Source organism: Lycorma delicatula, chromosome 1, assembly GCF_047948215.1.
Source record: "Lycorma delicatula isolate Av1 chromosome 1, ASM4794821v1, whole genome shotgun sequence".
Classification (NCBI taxonomy): domain Eukaryota; kingdom Metazoa; phylum Arthropoda; class Insecta; order Hemiptera; family Fulgoridae; genus Lycorma; species Lycorma delicatula.
Window position 1 is genome coordinate 220264012 of NC_134455.1, and position 21700 is coordinate 220285711.

At 29.5% G+C, this 21700-nt stretch overlaps 1 protein-coding gene across 3 annotated transcripts in view; it reads right to left on the reverse strand.

Annotated features, from left to right (window-relative positions):
* Positions 1-1932: 1932 nt before the first annotated feature.
* Positions 1933-21700, reverse strand: part of sp3 (phosphatidylinositide phosphatase spermathreecae) — a 133894-nt gene continuing 114126 nt past the window's right edge. Inside the window, exons 16-19 of one of the 3 annotated variants that reach the window (XM_075372918.1) lie at positions 21016-21234; positions 19140-19246; positions 5488-6232; positions 1933-3084 (exon numbers count right to left, since the gene is read on the reverse strand). In XM_075372918.1, coding sequence (XP_075229033.1) covers positions 2921-3084; positions 5488-6232; positions 19140-19246; positions 21016-21234 — 1235 coding nt within the window. In that variant the 3' untranslated portion in view covers positions 1933-2920. Of the gene's footprint in view, positions 3085-4795; positions 6233-19139; positions 19247-21015; positions 21235-21700 lie in introns of those variants that run through there. The other 2 variants (XM_075372925.1, XM_075372934.1) reach the window with 2 other exon arrangements.

Here is a 21700-nt window from a genome sequence, read left to right on the forward strand (position 1 = left end):
AGAATAAAAAGGTTTAAATGAGAAAATGAATTTGAAAATTAGGTACCTGCTCATTATTTTAATATATAATCACTAACGAATCAGAATGCTAGTTTTTAGTTATTTTTACACAACCATTTACTATAAACATTAAGTATGAAGCCAAGTTATATTATTAAATGATAATCATGAAATGCACATTCAGAAAAAATAATTCAAAATAATGTAAGTAAACAAATGTGTTAAAGATCAAAATAAATCAACCACACAAGAAGAATATTTTTTTTAATTTCTAGTCTGTATATGAAATAGTCCTTAAAAACTAAGAAAATTTTTATTATACTAGAAGAGTAATGAAAACGTTTTTCTAAAATAAATAATACCAATTAGAGAATTTACTAACAATGAAGCAGACAGAAATGTAAAAAAAAAAATATATATATATATAAATCAAGCTATAAAATATTAACTATAAATAAACATATAGTTTAATCCAGCATAAAGTTTATAGCTTTCAACAGAAAAAAGTAAAAACAACATAATTTAAATAATTTCTGATGTCATCATTAAGCTCATAATGAATGAATATGTCAGGAATCAAGGAACAAAAACTGTTGCACGTTAACTAAAACAGATTAAACATTAAAAATGTATTATAAAAAAGTTAATGAAATATAATAAATAAAAATATAAAATAATTCAATGCACTATTTGATTTGATCACAGATTTCTAAAGCCAACATCTAACAAAAAAAATAAATAAATAACGATAATAATAAATATTATATAGTGTATAATTATGTACATATAAATGATGTATAAATTACTTTGGTTCATAAAAGTACAAAAATCAAAGTACTAATTATTATAAATACTAAAGTTAAATTCTAAATACCTATACCACCTAAAGAACATTGTTTTTACATATATAAACAATTAATTAGTCTAGCTAATAATACAAGGCTTGCAACAGTGGAAGCATGACAATTGACTTTGTTAATTATAATAAAGTCGTTGTGTGTTTTACAGGTAAGCAGTACAAGTTGTTGCTCCAGATGGTAGACTGGTTAAAATAATTAAAACTTAAAGGTAGAGGAAAATGAAAATTGATACATTTTTACATATAACACATAACATGCATATATTTACACATAAAGTAAAAAAAATTAACCATACATGTCAAATATTTCACTTTTGACTTTTTTTTAATAGATTTTCAAACCAAAATTGTCGAACCTTACCTGTCATCACCTATTTGCCTTTATGATAAGTAACTAAACTTACACCTTACTTACTCGGCCATATAAGGCAAATATTCAAGAATATGGTTTTATTTTTATGTTAATGTTTTTATCATAAATAATAAGATATAGTGAAGTGTTCCTTTTAGGAACTGAAAACTGATTTTATATAATATTTATAAAAAAACTGTCTTATTTGGAAATATAACATAATTTCTTGATAATAAGCCCTTTACAAATATGATTTTAAATATTCAAGAAAAATATGATCTTAGTTATCGTTTAAAGATTGTAATTAGAACCTGATATAGCAGGTTAAATAAAAATCAGTAAAAATGTTAAACAACCATAAATAAAAATATTGAAGGAAAAACTATTTGATGGAAGTAACACAAATTATATCTATACAATTATAATTACAGTAATATATTTATAGACATAATTATATAGTAATACAATTATATCTGTAATCACTTATAAGTAAAACTGAACAAAGCTCACTATATTTCATGGTCACCTTTGCAGAAAAGGCAGACAATTGGTTAGTCATTTGCAACTGTGTTCATGAGTTAGCATTTCAGCAGGAAGTATTTTATTGAAAGAAAAATCTTAACAATGATAATTTATAATTGATGAAAATTAAGCTTAAAAAAATTCTACAAGTATTGATAAAATCAAAATTGATTAAGTATGCACAACATGTTTAGGAAAAGTAAAAGTAGTAATTTGACTATAAGTATAATTGAAATATTGAACAAGAATATATATTAGCAATTTCAAAGTTTCAATACTGATCAGGCTTGGCATCAATTTCTCATCACAAAAAAAAATTGGGTAGGCAAGTGTTACTGGATGCTAGCTTGTAACTGCTGAAGTGAGATAATTAAGTAAACTGAAGAACATGACCAGACAAGTCTAAACTTAACTAAAATTAAGTTCTTAACATGAATTTTAATCTCCTTAATTATGTGAAAATAAGGTTAATGGAAAAAAAAAACACTGCACCTAGGAATTTAACTAGCTAGAGAATTCAACTATTAGAGAATGTCTCAGGTTTCAAGAGAGTCCATTAAGAGTTATAACAGGAATCTCAAAAAAGAAACTGCAACTAAAGAAACAAATTCAAAGGCAGAAGATTTTTTCTATTAGCTTCGTGGATGAGACTTGGATTACATATCAGTCTCAATCAATATCCTATTAGACTGTAAAGTTATGGTTAATGTTAAAAACGTTACAATTTCATTCATAAAAAAATCTTTTAAAATTTGATTTTTGTTACAACCAAAAAAAGAAATAAAAAGTAGTAATAAAAGGCTGTTGTATCGCATTACAACACATACATATTTATTATGTACACATAAGAAAAATACAAAGGTGTTTTCAAATAATTATCGTCAAAGACAAAGTAAAAAGTAATTGTTATTTAGTGATGAGACAACCTTTCACATGTGCAGGAGAGTTAATGGATACAACTGTCGAATCTGGCATACTAACAACCCCCATACAGACTTTCGGAGAGACACTCCGAAAGTTAATGTGTAGTAAGGACTACATAAAAATGGCATCATTGGTAAGTTTATTTCATGGAGCCCAGTGTGAGCTCCACAGATTTTCTGGAGGACACACATGCTCGAGAACTTTGCTGTTCCTTAGATTCCTGTAGGCTTCAGCTTCCAACAAGATTGTGCTCCATCATACTTTCACTGAGATATTATCATGTTCTTGATCAATACTTTCCCTGGATGTTGGATCAGACGAGGAGGTCCAACTGCATGGCCACTTACATCTCCAGATCCTATGAATGCTTTTGCTTGGGGATTTATAAAAAGGTGTGTACCACAGAAAAGTTTGAAATTTGGATGATCTAAAACAAAAAATTGTTTAATCTGTAGGTCTAATAATGCCACAGATGATCCTAAACAACTGACAAGAGTTAGATTTGCCAAGCTACAAATGAAGTTGACTAACCTACATTAAAACTTGGCAAGTTGCTATGTTTAGTAAAACAAATTTATTAAATTATAAAACTAGCTCTCTTAAAGAAGTTTGGGAATTGAAAAAACTGTTTGGAATAAACTTGATTTATGGTTTCATGAAAACTATCCACTGCAAAGTGAAAGAATGTCAAAATATTAAATGAATTCAGGCAAATGAAAATAGAGAAATGATCATTTAGAATTACTCTTTCAAGTATAGACTGCAAATTTCATAACTTATGTTGAAATGAACTTTACTAATGATCTAAGTGATTGTAAAAGAGACACTTAATATTCAAGTAGATTTATTAACTCTTTGAAAACAAGTACTAGTGTTATTTTGTGCAGCAGCAGTAATGCTATAGAAATATAAATTGTATCCAGAAAAGAAGATGAATTCCTTCTGAAATCTTTAAATACTTCATATATTTATCAGCTATTTAGTTATTTATAACTTATTAACTGATTATTGTTACATATGAGACACTCATATTAAAGAAGGTTAAACATTTAAACTTAAAAAAACACATTTAAACCCCGAAATGTTTTTTAGCAACATTATATTAAGAAATGAGTCAAAATAAATGTTTAACATAAAAATAGACATGTACTGGATGGTTCGAATAAAAAAAGGGATTAACTTTAAGGGTTTTTAATAAATGAATCCAAATAACTGAATTTGAATATAAAAGTTGTGTGGGCTGTGACATGTTAACAATTAATAAATTAACCCACAATTTCAAAATGTGAGTATTATTGGGAAATCTACCTTACAATACAGTAAACTAAAAATATAATAAATGTTATAATAGAGTAAAGCCATTATATGCTATACTTGAATACTTCATTAAAATAAATTTCAATGAGATTAAGTAAAAAATACTGGTTTGTTCACATTTGATAATAAAGATTTACGTTACATTTCTCAGAAATTCTATTATTTAATCATTTATTATTATTAAACACTTTTAATAAACTACTTTTAATTTTATCGGATCTACTGTATACCTTAACCGGTCTCTGAATGAAAGCCTGATTACAATCAGTAGAGGTCAATGTTTGACAGAATATACTATCAGATCAGAGCATATTTTACTAGCTACCACTAGTTTTTTAAATTAATTTCTTTCTTCCATAACAAAATCCATCCAATCGATGCTATGCTAGGCATTAAAAATATTGTATAACAGTATACATTTTATATCTAAAATATAAAAATATGCGGATATGTTGTGATGAACCTTACATTTTATATAACTTGTTCACATTGCTAAGTAAACAAATCTATTCTACGGTACACAAATTTTAAAGCTTGGTAGTAATAAAAAATGTAAAAAAATAATTTTTAAAAAAGTAATCATTTTTAAGTACAATTACTACACAATAATGGGAATCAAAAAGTTTACATAAAACTAATTAAACTAGTAATATCCTAACAAATAAATATTTAAATAATGCTGCTTAAATAAAACAAGGTATGAGTAATTATTATATTTTGTCAGTAATGGTAAAATAAACATTACATAGTATATTAAATAAATTAATAGTATTATAAATGAATACTTAATTAAATTAATAAATCACAGTGATAGTAAAAAAAAGATACTGGTTTGTTCACATATGACTAGGAAGATTACGTTAATAATACGGTATATTTAAATATATTTAGAAGACAGGTGCTACCCCAATTTTTTTTCTGTAGCTTCACACATTTTTATTCAAGAAACCTATTACGTAATCTGAATATATTTATAATTTCAATTATTAAATCAAATTTAGTAAAAACCTGATTCTTAGAATTTACTATACAATCAGTGATGGAATGTGACTTTTATAAGAAAAAGGGGTTATCAGTAATGAGTAGTTACCACACACTTAACTGGTCACCATATATTTTATTTAATAAACTGCAGTCTCGAACTGCAAAAATGTGTGAGCCATTCTAAATCTAATGTATAATTTGAAAGTTGGCATAAATTATTAATAATTCTTTATTAAAACAATTGTTGATTAAGAGTGAGAATATACGCTAATATAAAAGTAGGACTGTATACATTTAAAACAGAAATTAATGTGGTGTCTTCTAAATAAGTATCCAAACCTGGAGAAAAACCTATAAATATAAAAAATCTACATGTGAAAATGTAATGAAACAAATTAAACTGCTATTAATCTAGTTTTGCACTTTGATTCTTTCCAAATTTGTTCAATCTTTTTATTATCAGTCATAAGTTGTTCAGATGTAATTTGCTTACCTGCAGACCCATGTAATGTGGTGCTTTTTAACTTACGTGGATCAAGATTTGCTCCCAGGGTCTGTACTCCTTTAGCCAATTTAGAAAATGGAGAGAATACTGCAGAAGGACTGGAAAGAACTGTACTAGCGGTTGATTTTATGGATCGTAAAGCATTTTCGCTTTGAGATGAAGTTATATTCAATATAAGATCTTTTTCAGATGTGCTTCTTTTACCATCAATTCCATCATTGATAACTGATAGTTTGGCTGAATTATCTTGTTCTGATAACTCATTCACATCTACTTCTCCAGATGAATGTGAATACTGCCTTGTTTTTCTGAAGTTATTACTTGTTTCTGTCTTCTCATTTTGAAGACTAAACATAACAGAATCAACTTTAGTGCCAGACATTTTATTGATAACAATTTCAGGAGTGGTAGCAGGTGTGCGGGAACTGCTGCTGCTGTCTGGTGTGACATCCAACCTGCAGACATCAATCGCAAGGTCAGTCTTGGAATGTAAAAGTGGATACTTCTTCACTTTATCGTTATGAATAACTTTATTAAGAGATTCACTTGTTATATTTTCTGTATCACAGTGAATTAACTGTACTGGAGATATTTCTGTAGTGCTCATTATAATACCAGTTGTAGGTAAAAAAATTTCACTTAATTTTCGCAAATGAATCTTTCCTTCTTTTTGAAGTCTATGTTCATCTTCTTCATCTGCTTCCTCTTCTTCACTTGAAACTCGAGAGGAATCTGTTTGGTACAGGGAGAATGCAGGCTTCAGTGTAACCTAACAGACAAAAATAAAAATTATGTGTGATAGAAGAATAAATTAATTAATGTCCATTACCAAATAATAAAGTTAAGATTAAACTTTATACCGAATCAAACTCTTTGTAAAACAAGATTTGAAGGACAATTATTTCATCAATCTTAACATACATATCTTTCCTAGAAACATTAAAATACCTTGTGCATTTCTTTTTTTCTCCACGAAAGCCTAAGTAAAGGAGGCTGAAAGTAAGTTTACTTTTAAGATCAATCTTATGATAGCACTCACACTTGCATATAGAAATAAAAAAATTTAACCAAGTATTTACTTGGAAAAAAATAAGATCTAAGTTTAAATACCTTATCATTAGTTATTTAACTGGATTATTGTGCATTTCAATATTTTTTATATATTTAATTCCAATAAAACAGTGAGTAGCCCTCAAGAAAAGTGTCACTGAAAGAAAAGAAGAAATAAAAGGTAGTTGAAAAATTATTTAAGGAAAAATTCTTTTTTTTATCACTCAAATATTGCATCATATTATTGCTTGATCATCAGGAGCAGAAAAATGTCACACAGTAAACAATAATTCGGCTTCAAATTAACATTAAAATAGAAAAAGATATAAAAGCACACAAACAAAGTTTGAAACAGCTAAAAGAAAATGAACAAAGTTGCTGCAAACAACACACACATGTGTGCGTATACATTATATATATATATATATATATGATGTGTTCAAAAAAGAAAATCATCTGATTAGAATTGTTATAATATTTTGAAAAATATTGAATATAAAAACTTAAGATTAATTTATTCATGATGTGTTTTTACACACAAAATCATAGGTGCTCAATATACCCCTTTGGAATATACGATATATCCCCCACAGGGTAGTCAAATTCTTTCCACACCTTAGCAAGCGTTTCTCTATTCACTGTTGTCACAGCTGTTCTTATGCGGTTCTGCAGTTCGACCACTGTAGCTGGAAGGAGAGGCACACAGCCAGAGTCTTTTACGAAACCCCAATAGTAAAAATTGTACAGTGAGATCTAGTGATCTTGGAGGTCAGCTATGTAAAGCTGAATTGTTAGGTCCGATGTGGTCGATCCATCATTGAGGAATACTATCGTTCAAAAATTCTTGAACATCCAGACTCCAGTGAAGTGATGTTCCATTCTGCTGGAAAATGAAATCTTTCGAATCGGCATCTAATTGAGGGAAAAGCTGGTTTTCAAGTACATTGAGATACATTGTCCTCAAAACAGTGTTCTCTAAGAAAAAAGAGACCATACACCTTTTACCTAAAAGTTACAACAAAAAAAAACATTAACTTTGGGAGTGTCTCTCTCTTGCTGTACAAATTCATGTGGCTTCTCTGTACCACATATTCTAACATTTTGGCAGTTTACTTCCCACTTAAATGAATTCATGTGGCTTCTCTGTACCACATATTCTAACATTTTGGCAGTTTACCTTCCCACTTAAATGAAAAGTAGCCTCATCACTAAACACTAAGCGTGTAACAAAATTGTCATCTTCTGCCACTTTTTTAAGGATGAATTCATAAAACTCCACGTCATTGTTTGTCATCTTTAAACACAGCTTGCAGTAACTGAATCCTGTATAGTTTCATAAATAGATGCAAAACATGCCAGATAGACATTCTGGGAATGGTTAGTTCTTTACCAGCACAGCAAGTTGATTTTCAGGGGCTACATGAGAAACTCTGATGAATGGATGCAGTCCACATCTTTGTCTGACACACAGGATCAACTACTTGGATGAATGGATGCAATCCACATCTTTGTCAGGATCAACTACTTGGATGAATGGATGCAATCCACATCTTTGTCTGACACATGGGATTGACCACTTGATTCACCTTACACAAACAACCCATATCTTTTAATTATCTATACCATCGCATAATCTCTGAGCGGTAGGAGGTTCAGTACTGTATTCACAACAGAAATAACACTGAACAGTAATTATACTACTATTATATCATACTACACGAAGTGTAGAACACAAAATGATTTCTGTTGTGGAGTCACCATTTTCTCTAACACTGAAGCGAACGAAGTTCTGATGCTACCTAGCAACAGTCGTGTGAATCTCAAGAGTTCCCTCTTTCTAACATATTTTGCTCGATCAAAATGGATTAAAAACCATATAGTTAAAAAATTCTAAAATTAAATGATTATTTTATGAACACACTGTATTTACATATATAATGCAACGTAATACAATATAACAGAATGTTTTTTTATCAATTCATCACATAATCTCAAGGCTTGTGCCTGAGAATATAATGTATATTTTTGGTGTATGTAAAATTTCAAGTATAAAATGAAAAGCTCTGTATTTTGAACCCAGAACCTTTCAGATAAAAGAAGGAGATGCTATCACTCCACCACAGAGGTCAGCAATCCCTCATTCAATCTAATTTCATTACCAAGTCAATATAATAGCTTGTTTGCTTTATTAAAATTATATCATCTACAAATTTTCTAATTTTGTAAGCAATGGCAATACTGTCTATTAAATACAAATTAATTATTTTCATAAGTTTATCATTAAAGTATAAATTAGTAGCAAAATAATTTGATAAATTTAAAATATACTGTTATTATGCTGACTATTTTCTTACAGTTCTCATTAAAATATTCTTGTAGTGAACACATCGTTTACATCAGTAAATTAAAAACTATATGATCTCATGAATACAAATATAAAAAATTGCATTCTTAAAATATACAAAAAAAGATGGTTTTTCAGTTGTTAAATTTAAACCTAATCATTAGAATACTCTACTACCAGTGCAATCATTGGTAGATATCTATAAATTATTACTGATTTAGTTTTATTAGAGATGAATCAAATATTAAACTAGAAGTGCAATTTCTATTTTCCAAAAATCATTATGAAATGAAATTAATTTATTATAATGAAATCACTGTTCATTAATTATATTATTATTATTATTATTATTTTTATTATGAGTAACATTTTAAGCATGTAACAAATGAATCTCTAAAACACATATTTTTCATTCTTAAAAACATTTTGATGACAGTGTTTAAAATTCCACAAATTGATGAAGATGTCAGGAAATTAAAATCTTACATAACAATTTAAAATGACGATCAAGACCAGATAATAGTTTTATTTACAATGATATTCTTTTAAATATTCTTCTCATAAATTTAAATATCTTCACATCTTTTAAATATTGCTTACAGAGCAATTTGACACAGTGTCAAAGAGCTTACAATTTAAAAAATAATTTAAAAGCCATATTAGCTGTATATTATAGTCTAACCAGAAGGTAAAGCCTTCTGGACCCCCATTGGATTTGTTATCCTCATGTTTGTGAGAATAATACTGATAAATAACGATTAAAGCCTGAAAAGCAAGCTCTGTTTCCTCCAATGTTTCCCTCGCTCTTGACATAAAAGCTCTGATACCTTTCTCATACCCCTTCCCCAAAGGGGCTATGGCCTTGATCTATGGCTTAAAACCTTTCTTGGGATGACATGAATGCATCCTGAAAATTTGAAAGTAATCAGTCAGTTGGTTCTTGCATGATGCTCTGATACCTCCTCAACTGTTTCGAAAACCATCCAGTTATGTGCAAAGTGCCAATTGAGGATTTTGGTCCTCTATTAGAATATAGCATTTGTTTTGCTTGATTTTGTATTAGCATTACACAAACACATTTTTTTGTAATAGTATAAATTAGTAACATCTTGATTAGTTATAAAAGAAATTGTTATTACAATGGTGAACAATTATTAAGTGGGTAGTCGGGAATACAAAACTTAATATTAAGTCACGATAAAATAGATTTTACTTTGATGCAGCAAGCCTCTGTTTCTACTAATTACTACTACAACTGCATATTTGAATAATACTGTAATCAGTTTTAAATTAAAGTTGGTTTAAAGAACAGAATTGTTCTTTGTATATTTTTCCCATACTGATCGATCATGCATTAATATATTGTTCCAGACAAAGTAGTAAACAAACACTACAAAAACAGTTCAAGCATGAAATTTAAGAAAATAGTCAGCATTGTAAAGGTATATTTTTAATTTATTTATCAAATTGACTATTTTTTACAGTAATTGATAATTAGACAATTTACAGTTATTCATATTCAGATGATCCCAGTGGTTGAGTCAAGAAGCCTAGATAACAATCTAACTTCTCTTTTTTCACATGTCAGCAAATTTTGAGAAAATTACAATCGACAACAAGAATACAACAAAAAATAGGTGATAAATTCTTTAAAATCATTTCAATCAGATGTCCACATTTCTGTGCTAATGCTTTAACATTTTTGACCACATACAGTGAGGAAGGATATTAACATTGTCACAAGGGATGAGACATGGGTTTCTCACAACCTTCCAGCATCAAAGTGGCAGTCATTGGAATGGTGACACATAACATCTACAGTCAAAGTGAAAGCATAACAGACAATGTCAACACGCAAGATTATGGCAATTGTGTTTTGGATAGGCAAGTTGTTCTGTTAGTTGATTTTATGCTCAACGTGACAATAACTCAGCTGCGTACTGCAAGACCTTGACTAAGCTTCGGCTTGTCATACTGAATAAGTGATGTGGTCTATTGTCATCTGGAGTTTTGTTGCTGCATGACAATGCACAACTTCATGCTGCTGTTCAAACTCTAGAGTTAATCAGATCTTTTGGATGTGAACAAATGAACTGCCCACCATATAGCCTGCACCTTGCGCCAAGCGATTATTACCTGTTCCACTACATGAAAGAGTTCTTGGCAGTCAGTGATTTGACACCGATAAAGAAGTGAAAACAATGATTGAAGGCTGGTTGTCTTCACAATTTCTATGACATGGGCATAAACAATTTAGTAAAACACTGTGATAAATGTTTAACAAAGTAATTAAGTAGAAAAGTAGCATACAGTGTAAAGAGTGAAATAAAATAAATGTTTTTGACAATATTTTACTAGTTTTGTTTGTATTAAAAAGTGAACCTTACTTACAAAATAGCCCTCGTACAAACATATAAATACGGAAATCAAAAATCTAATTATGCAGATCACATGCACAAACATAAACACACATTTTTTCAAAATAAGAAGATATATCAATACTAGAAACAAATAATAAAAAATCAATAACCCAAACTCTTGAAAAAATACACAATAAAAAATAATAATATAAATAAACAAGTAAAATTTGATAAAAATGAATGGATTCAGGAAATAATAAAATTTATTTAAATAATTTAATTAGATTAATAACTACCAGATGGTAATAGCAGTGATCTTATAGTATTGATTGTATTTTATTTAATTATCACACAGACACCATTACAGGTATTATAATTGTTAAATTATTCATAAAACTAAAACAATAAAAATTTATAAAATAATATAAATTTCATAATAAAATAAATAAATCACATAAAGAAAAGAAAGAACGGCAAAAGTTGCAATGGCACTATATTTCAATTTACACAAAAAGGTTTTTAGAACCCTCTAACAACTCTTAAAAAGAAAAAAAAGGTTGTTGTAACAAGTTCATACTTAAATTTGCTTTTCAATTCCCTTTGGGGTAGCTTCCTAATCCTACCAGAATTAGGAAGCTTGTTATAGAATTTTAAAGCCTGGTAAATTAGTAGAGTTCTTTTTTGAGAGAGCCTGTTGAACTAAATATTTATCAGCATCACTTTTGATGTTATGAGAATGAACATCATGATTTGTAATAACCTTAACAGGGTAATCGGAAACATACATTACTGATATTATGTATATATACACAAGGCAAAGTCCCCTAATTCTAGCCCTAATCTCTAATTATACAAGTTTACATCTTCAATCAGCTTCTGAATCCAATTAAGCTACCATGAGCAGTGCAACTTTCCTTTGTTTTTTACATAATAGAGTGATATGAGAAGTAAGGCCCCGGTAAGGATGACATAACTAAGATAACTGAATAAATCCTAAGTAACCGAGTCTCAAAACGACATTACTTACACATTACTTCAAATTACAAAGCAAGAAAAAACCATCAATTGTTTACCAATAACTGCACCTAAGAATTTGAACTTACAGTTGTTTGCAATATCTCTAATGCCTCATAAAGCAAGAATCATTGAATCTGATTTTTCCTAGTTAATAACTAATTTATTATCAGAAAACCAATGCTTTATCACTGACATCATCATTTATATGAACAAGATCATTTAAGGAGCTGCAGATCTTTGCTACACAATCAGCAAATGCCACCAGATATGAATTTTTATTAACCCAAGTCCACACTTAGTTCATTTGTAAAACTTATATACAACACAGGTCCACTGAGCCCTGAGATACACCAAAAAAAAGTATAAAAAAATCTTCACAGCTTGTTATCTGTTATTGACGTATATTATTGATTTTTTGGCTCCGTCACTAAAATTATACAATTTTAATTATTTACTATAAAGTGCCATGTTGAATGTTTCTCAAAACAATCAAGAGTACTGACAAAGTCAAAATAGCATCACTGGTACTCAACTTCTGCCTGAAGTCAAACAGAGTTCAGAAAAAAGATTTTTATTTTAAAAATAAAAAATAACTCTAGTTTTTAAGCTCTTTCAAAAATGTTAGCAAAAATTAAAATTGGTCAGTAATTTGAGGGAACATCATCACTCTTATACAAGAAAAGAACAATAGTCAATTTTAATGCATGAGGAAAAACTGATAATCCAATTGATTCATTAATTAAGAATATTAAATGTTTAAAAATAACTGGAGCTAAGTGTTTGATCAACTTACTTGTTAACCCATAAAGATCCAAGCAATTACTATCTTAAGGAATTAATTACATTTAATAATTCAGTAATGTCCAGTAGGTTAAAGGAAAAGGAAACTCAGTTTTAATGAATACAAGTCAGTTTATCAGAAAACTTAGCTGAATTCTGATTATCCCTTTTTTCATTTATTAAATTCCACATAACCTTTTGTGGATTATTTGATTTACTTACCAAATTATCTTTATATTTTACCTTAGCAGGATTTAGAGATTATCTGTACTTCCATTTAAAGCCATTTCTTAGCCGTTCAGTTAAATCAATGTTAAACATCTTATTCAATCATATCACAAAACATATCAATGCTGCCACCAGGAGTTCTGTATATACCTAAAACAACCATATTCAAGTCTAACTGTCTATCAGCACATATCTCACAGTGTTTTTCCTCTGAAAACTGTTCAATAAAGCCACAAAAGAATCAGAAGGGCAGCACAAATAATAGTACCACCATACACTCCTGAAGCCAGCAAAACGATCCCAAAACAAAACCATCTAGAATACAAGAAACATCACCCTGAGAAAGCCAATATTCGCTTATGATCAACAAGTCTATATCTAATGGCTCAATAATAGGTTCCAAAACATTTACTTTATTACATAAAGATTTAATATGCCAAGAAAATAGATTAAAACTATTATCATAATCACCACGACTGCTACCACTGTCATTATCATTTTATTCATTAGTTAATTTTTGTTTAACACCTGTAAATTTTAAACCATCATCAATTACCTTTAAGTTTGCAAGCTGAGCTTCATGGACTTGAAACAAGACCCACTAATAACAGCATCATGATTTGAGTTCAGTTTATTTAAAATGCAAGCCCCCTTATGCCCTCCCACAGGGCCATCTAATCTTTACCCCTAAAAAATGGTAATTTACAGGATTTAAGGATGTCACTCACAACCGTCTATCAATGGAAAAACCTAAAAGGGAAGAAGATAATGAGGAGCAATTTTTATTATTTTTTTCATTATTAGTTGCTGAGAAGGAGACCAAAGACTCACTAAAGTTTTCATCTACGGTAATAAAGGAGAAATTTTTTTAAAGGAATATAAAATTAATCAGTTCTGCTGCAAGTTTTGTTTTACCATTCTTTGACAGGTCCAGACTATGATTACTAAAATCTCTTCTTTTTAGCTTATTATTCAAATATAAAAAAAGGGATCTCTTTGTTTTAAATTGGAATTTTTCTGTAAATTTTGCTTAAGAACAGAATTAGCAAAATTACAAAAATAGCAGAATTACAAAAACTATTTTATGTTGAATCTTATTTAAAAGTGACCTGAAACCTTCAGCAGCCTTAACCGAGGGCAACTGATATGGTAAGTGTTTTCCTATATCATTACAACCTCCCCTAATACCACAATTAAATCATTTTCATTCTTTCCTCCTGCTTAAGATTCAAAACTATTTAACATTAACACAACCAAAAGATTTACTCCTGGTTTTATGAAAGAGCTAACACCAAAAAAGTTCTCATTCAATAAATCTGATAATTTTTTCTGTAGGTTTCTCCTATGACAATCCGGCAAAATGTCTTTTTTTTTCCTGAAATTGTCCTTAAGTTACTCAGTGCAGCTACATCCTTTTTCAATGAAGAGGCTGAGAATCGTTCTCCAGAAAAGTCACAAAGGTTATTTCCAGCAACAGATGATAAATGATAACAAAGATTCTCCGATCCTGTCACATTATCAGCAATTCCGCAACTCTCCACTCAACTGTTATATAGATTAACCATTACAATACCAGACACAAAATCATGAATGTCCCCAACTGCTGAATTTTTTTTTGCTGATTATTCTTGATTTGTAAATCTCTTCTTCAAATGAATTGTTTTCAATTTCTAATGACTCCAACTCATCAGTAAAATTTGAAACATTTAAATTTACCTTATTATTAATTTTAATTATTCATTTATCTTCCTTTTAATTGTCTCATCTTCTGTTATTCTACATTAGTCATCACTATTGTGATGTCACTTCTAAAAAATCTTTCCTTTTCTAACCCAATTTTTGAATATTTAATTTCTATTTCACTGTTTTTTTATAACTGCTGTCAAATTATTAACTTTTATTCTGCATCCCATCTATTTAGCAAACTTACAATGTGAGGTAGAATTTCTACCACAGAATCTTCTGTATACAAATCCATTAAAATGCTTAATTCAACACCTAGATTGACAGCAAATGCTGAAATTTCATCAATTAACTCGAACTGTAGTGTCTTTAAATAATCAAAATTTACATTTGTTTGCCTACTCCTTTGTGTCCTATATATTTGGTACAGATAGAATAAATGACAAAATTTCAACAATTCAAAGAGCTATAACAAGATAGAGAACCAAATATTCAATTTTTTAGGGGGTAACACTTAAAAAAGTCAATAAAGCAAGGCCTCATTTACCAAAAATTGTGGCAGTCCCTGAGAATACAAACAAAGAAAAGGAATTTAGGATGTGCCGAGACAGCTATCATGGATAGGTAACAAATTGGAAGCTCCTGAAAATACAGGTTAAAAAAATAAAGGGCAAGTGAGGAAGGAAATATATTTAAATCTCCACAGTTATAAAACCTATAGTTTAAATTCCATTCTAACATTTATAAGTATTGGCATATAATTACTTTAAGAAAAAGTGTACAACTGTTATTTTGTTTCATTTGTCAGGCTAATATTATTTAAGTAAATTAATAGTCAAAAGTTTTCCTTATCCCTTCTGCAACTACAACAATAATATTACTATAAATAACTTATCTTCAGCCAACCAACCTAATATCAATAAAATCAATTTTTAAATAATTCAGGGTTACCTTCTATTATTAATTTCTTTCTAATTGCATGAAATAAAATCACACAAACCCCAAGCTCCTAAGCACTGTTTCACTCTCAATTTTAGTTTTTTAATTACTATTAAATTTACATATTACATTAAACTTTCTTTAAACTTAGTTTATGTTGTAAAAAAAAAAAACATCATCAATATGAAAACAGAAAAAATAATATTCTGCAAATCTAATATTATGAAATAAAACTCATTTAGAAAACATTCAACCTATCACAAAAAAGATAAAAAAAATTGAAGAACAGCAAATAGACCAGCCAAGCCACCTAACAATTACCAATTCAATTAGTTTTAAATTGTTCATTGACTGAAAGTATTTCTCTATAAATTTTAATAATTTGTCTAATATTATTCACCTGATGATGCAGTGTGCACTGCATCAAGACTTAGTGAATTTTTTAAAAAGAAAAAAGCAATAAATGTATGTTTTCCTTATTAGCTTAGTAGTTTATAATATTCTACTAATATGAAGTTTATCAATAAATTATTTTTTAATAAAAGATTTAGAATAGAATACAGGATGAACATAACATAAATTATTCAATACATTTTAGGGGTTAATAAAAAATGAACAAAAGCAATGTAGTGCATGTTGACTTTTTCAAACATTAGTGTAAGTACTAGTTACTGATGGCCTTGAATGAACATGCTGGCGCAATGTAACAACAGAGGGGATCATCAGTTAAACAATGCCTAAAGTGCAGGAGAAAGCATAGTACTGTGTACTAAGGTTTCATGAAAGCAGATCTTTTACAGTACTCTTCATAAACATTTTCATTTAAAGTATGGCTGTGATCCTCCTAATAAACTCTATTAAATGTTGGTATAAGCAGTTTAAGGATAAAGAAAGTATAGTACACAAAAAGGTGCTAGCAGACCTCCTGTCTCCATGGAAGTTGTAGATTGGGTTAAGAAAAACATTTCAGAGAAGCCTGGGTAAATTGACTCATCGTGCAAGTTTAGAACTGGGAATACCACAATTGACAATTGTGAAGGTTCTACCCAAGCACATCAAACCTCATGCATACAAAATTCAAAAATTCGCTGGTGCATGCCATTGAAGATGACAATAAACCAAGCCGTTATAATGTTGTCATGGACATTCTTGATAAAGTGAACAAAGAAAATGTGTTTTTAGAAAAAGTAATCTTCTCTGACGAAGTTATCTTCAATGTTAACCCGTCAAGAACCATTTGCCATTTGACAAATACACGATAGCCTGAAAACTAACAATTGATGTGCACTGACTGCTTATTAAGTGACTGGACCATTCTTGTTCATCAAGCCGACAGTTACTAGCACCAGTTACCTAGGTTTGTTAGAACCTAGGTAGGTTCTAACCAGTTAACCAGTTAGGTTCTAACTGGTTAGAACCAGTTAGTTGATAGAACATCAAATGACCACAAATTGAACATCGGCAACCCAGCATTTACTTCTAACAATATTGTACACCACTTCATTGAGGTTTTCATGTAGGGGCTACCTAAAGGAAAAATTTCCTGAAAGTTGGATTGGTCATGATAAACCAATTCCCTGACCACTTCAATTCCCTAATGTTATTATGCCACTTGATTTCTTTCTTTGGGGATGTCAAAGACAGATGTGAGCAACAAACGTTGTCAACATCAATCAACTAAAAACAAAAATTGAAGGTGTAATTAATGGAATAACTCTAGATATTTTTATAATGAATGGTGTAATATCATCTAGATATTTTACATGCCACAAAAGGTGCACATATGGAGCTTGTTTCAAGTTTATAAGGGTTGTAACAAAAATGTTTGAAATACCTTGTTCAACAATAAAACATGCATCTAAGTGCATTGCTTTGTTATTTTTTTATTAACCCTAAAATGCAGTGAATAATTTATGACCACATGCAATTCCCTTTCATGTTGATTCTTGTGAAAAATTAAGACACATCTCATGCCCCCATATACCAAGAAAAATGACAAAAACAAGTACACTTAGAGGCAGTGTGTAGATTAGAAAAAGTTAATAAAAATAAAAACTTATGTTAAGTGAAAATCTATTATAAGAAAATAATAAGCCTAAGAAAAACATTTCAGAGAAGCCTGGGTAAATTGACTCATCGTGCAAGTTTAGAACTGGGAATACCACAATTGACAATTGTGAAGGTTCTACCCAAGCACATCAAACCTCATGCATACAAAATTCAAAAATTCGCTGGTGCATGCCATTGAAGATGACAATAAACCAAGCCGTTATAATGTTGTCATGGACATTCTTGATAAAGTGAACAAAGAAAATGTGTTTTTAGAAAAAGTAATCTTCTCTGACGAAGTTATCTTCAATGTTAACCCGTCAAGAACCATTTGCCATTTGACAAATACACGATAGCCTGAAAACTAACAATTGATGTGCACTGACTGCTTATTAAGTGACTGGACCATTCTTGTTCATCAAGCCGACAGTTACTAGCACCAGTTACCTAGGTTTGTTAGAACCTAGGTAGGTTCTAACCAGTTAACCAGTTAGGTTCTAACTGGTTAGAACCAGTTAGTTGATAGAACATCAAATGACCACAAATTGAACATCGGCAACCCAGCATTTACTTCTAACAATATTGTACACCACTTCATTGAGGTTTTCATGTAGGGGCTACCTAAAGGAAAAATTTCCTGAAAGTTGGATTGGTCATGATAAACCAATTCCCTGACCACTTCAATTCCCTAATGTTATTATGCCACTTGATTTCTTTCTTTGGGGATGTCAAAGACAGATGTGAGCAACAAACGTTGTCAACATCAATCAACTAAAAACAAAAATTGAAGGTGTAATTAATGGAATAACTCTAGATATTTTTATAATGAATGGTGTAATATCATCTAGATATTTTACATGCCACAAAAGGTGCACATATGGAGCTTGTTTCAAGTTTATAAGGGTTGTAACAAAAATGTTTGAAATACCTTGTTCAACAATAAAACATGCATCTAAGTGCATTGCTTTGTTATTTTTTTATTAACCCTAAAATGCAGTGAATAATTTATGACCACATGCAATTCCCTTTCATGTTGATTCTTGTGAAAAATTAAGACACATCTCATGCCCCCATATACCAAGAAAAATGACAAAAACAAGTACACTTAGAGGCAGTGTGTAGATTAGAAAAAGTTAATAAAAATAAAAACTTATGTTAAGTGAAAATCTATTTAAAACTAACAAGCAATTATTATACCTGATCCTAAAAGAGAAAAAAATACTCACATTTTCAACTGAAGGTTTTGAATGACGCCTTTTACGTGCATTAAAACTGTGACCAAGCTTATTTAATTTGCTGAACTGTTGACTAACATTAGTAATTGCCTTTGAACCTGTAAAGATAAACTGATATAAAGTTGTTTTATTTATTAATTTAAAAAAAAGAAGTTTGGTTCATAATTTTACACAAAACTTACAAAATAAATATTTTATTTATTCAGTACATATCTAACTCATCTAAGAAGCTAAAAATAAATGCAATTTTACTAAACAGTGAAACCTGAGTCATATTTATTTAATAAAATGGTGGAGGTAGATATAATTACAGTAACTTGATTGTTTAACAGTGGCTTTCTTACAAAAAACAAGTAATATTTTTCCCACCATGAATTTTCTACTACTTTGCAGAGTTCATAAAATAAACTCAAAAGACCATAAATCTTACACTTAAAAAGTACAAGAATAAATAATTAAAAAAATGTATTTTATAATTTCAAGAAATAGGTGTTGAAATTACTGCATTAGTATAATAAAAAAGTTACTCATTGTAGAATGCGTATTTGCTTTTATTTTTGTGGTTTGTCCAACATAGTAATTTTTATTCCAGTATATAAAAAACAAGGGTTAAACAATTTTTTTTTCATTCTAATTTATCTATATGAATGTTTACATTCAAGTGTAAAAACTATTTTTCATGTTGCATGTTAGATATAAAAAAATAAAAGCATGAAAAAGAATATGAAATTAATTTAATGGACTTCATGGTTTTTGTATCTAACCAGTTACAGTGTTAAAAATCTATTTCATAAAAATATTTATTACAGCTCTTGGCCTTTCAATATTCACTTATACAACCTAATTATTTTTTATTCTCTATGGGCTGACAGTTTACGTTCTCTTCCTTTCTCTTTCCTTATCCTTTATTCCTTGGATGAACACCAAGGGAATAGGGTCTAGTGCTACCCTAGTTCCATGTGTGGCATCATGCTGGCATCTTCTAGAAGTTGACAGGGCAGCTGCCTTTATACTGGTGAGGTGGTAACACATTTTTTATCTGAACAACTGCCCAATGACTATATTTTTCCGAGGAGATCACCAAATCAAACTACAGACTGAGGTTTCTGTTGGATATAGCCAAGCTTACTGTTCCTCGTGAAACCTAATATATTCTGGGAAAGTAACAGAAAAGTATGGGCTTTGGCCAAGCAATAAATTGCATCTCTTACAATTTTATATTTCTAAAAAAATAGAAATAACTTCAGGCTAATACTCAATTTAGTCAGTTTTACTCTTTTATGGTAAAAAATGAATTTGAGTCAGAATCCCAAGACAAATCCAAATTTGACTCGGTACCGTCCCTGATGAAAGACAAAGAAACTACTAATACCATGGATGTCAGCAGTTTATTATATCCTATAATTTATTATAAAAGATCATAATTTTTTTTTATAAGTGGCATCAGTTGATTCAGTTATTAGTCTCTAATAAATACAGAGAATATGTAATGAAACTGCAACTAATATACTTAGCTGAATGTATTTAGGTGATCTACGGAAAGCAGTTTATTAAAAATAGCTCTGATAAAGTAGGAATTTACCTACTTCTCACCCTTCAAATTCCAGAGCGCCTGAAAAGTTTCATATGTTAAAGGAATCGTCGGCTTGTAAGGATGGAGAATAGCATTATTATTAATATTAATCTAAGTATTGTAATTATAAATTAATTGCAATTAACATCAGAAAAAATATAGAAGCACTATTTTATATTTGTAGTTTATATCAATTATTGTTTTCCATGTTTTAAAAAACAAAAAGAAGTTTAATTTTAGTCATAAGTATAAACAGCACTAAGTGCAACTTAATATTTACATAATGCTACTAACCAACATTTTTTAAAGCATGAAGCTGACTTTCAGACACATTCCTAGTCATGCGGTTCTGCAGTGTAGTATCTAATTTACCTCCAGTATTAGATAATTCATCACTAAGAAGGGTGCGAGAGGTCCTTCTTTCCAAAATATCTTTATGTACAACTTTAACTTCTGTCATATTTGCTATTTGCAGTGCTACTTCAAAAGTCTCACTTATTGCCCTTAATGATTCTAGATAACAAATAATTATTTATCTTGTTTAGTGATATAATAAAATCAGATAATATAACAAAAGTAATTATAACATGAAGTTTATTTGTTACAAAAATAGCAATACTGATTTCTTAAACTAATTACGGTAATTATTAAGTTATACAGCAATTACTTTTATCATAATTACTGTAAACTAATTACAATATTTCTGAAAATAGTGTTAAAAGTATTTTTGAGAAGAGTATTTTTAGGATATACTTGAAAAAAAAACTACGGATCCCATTTGACCTCCCCTTGATTGATAACTACCTCATAAAATTTTTAATTACAGCCACAACTTGTGAAACAAATTAAGTATCAGAAAAAATAAAAAATTCAAAAAGTTTTTAAATTTGAGTGCCAGGGACCCATGGGACCCCCTTTTTTAAAAAGTTCCTGTCACCTACGTCAAGTTGTAATTTCAACCTTGAAAATTAAAATTCAC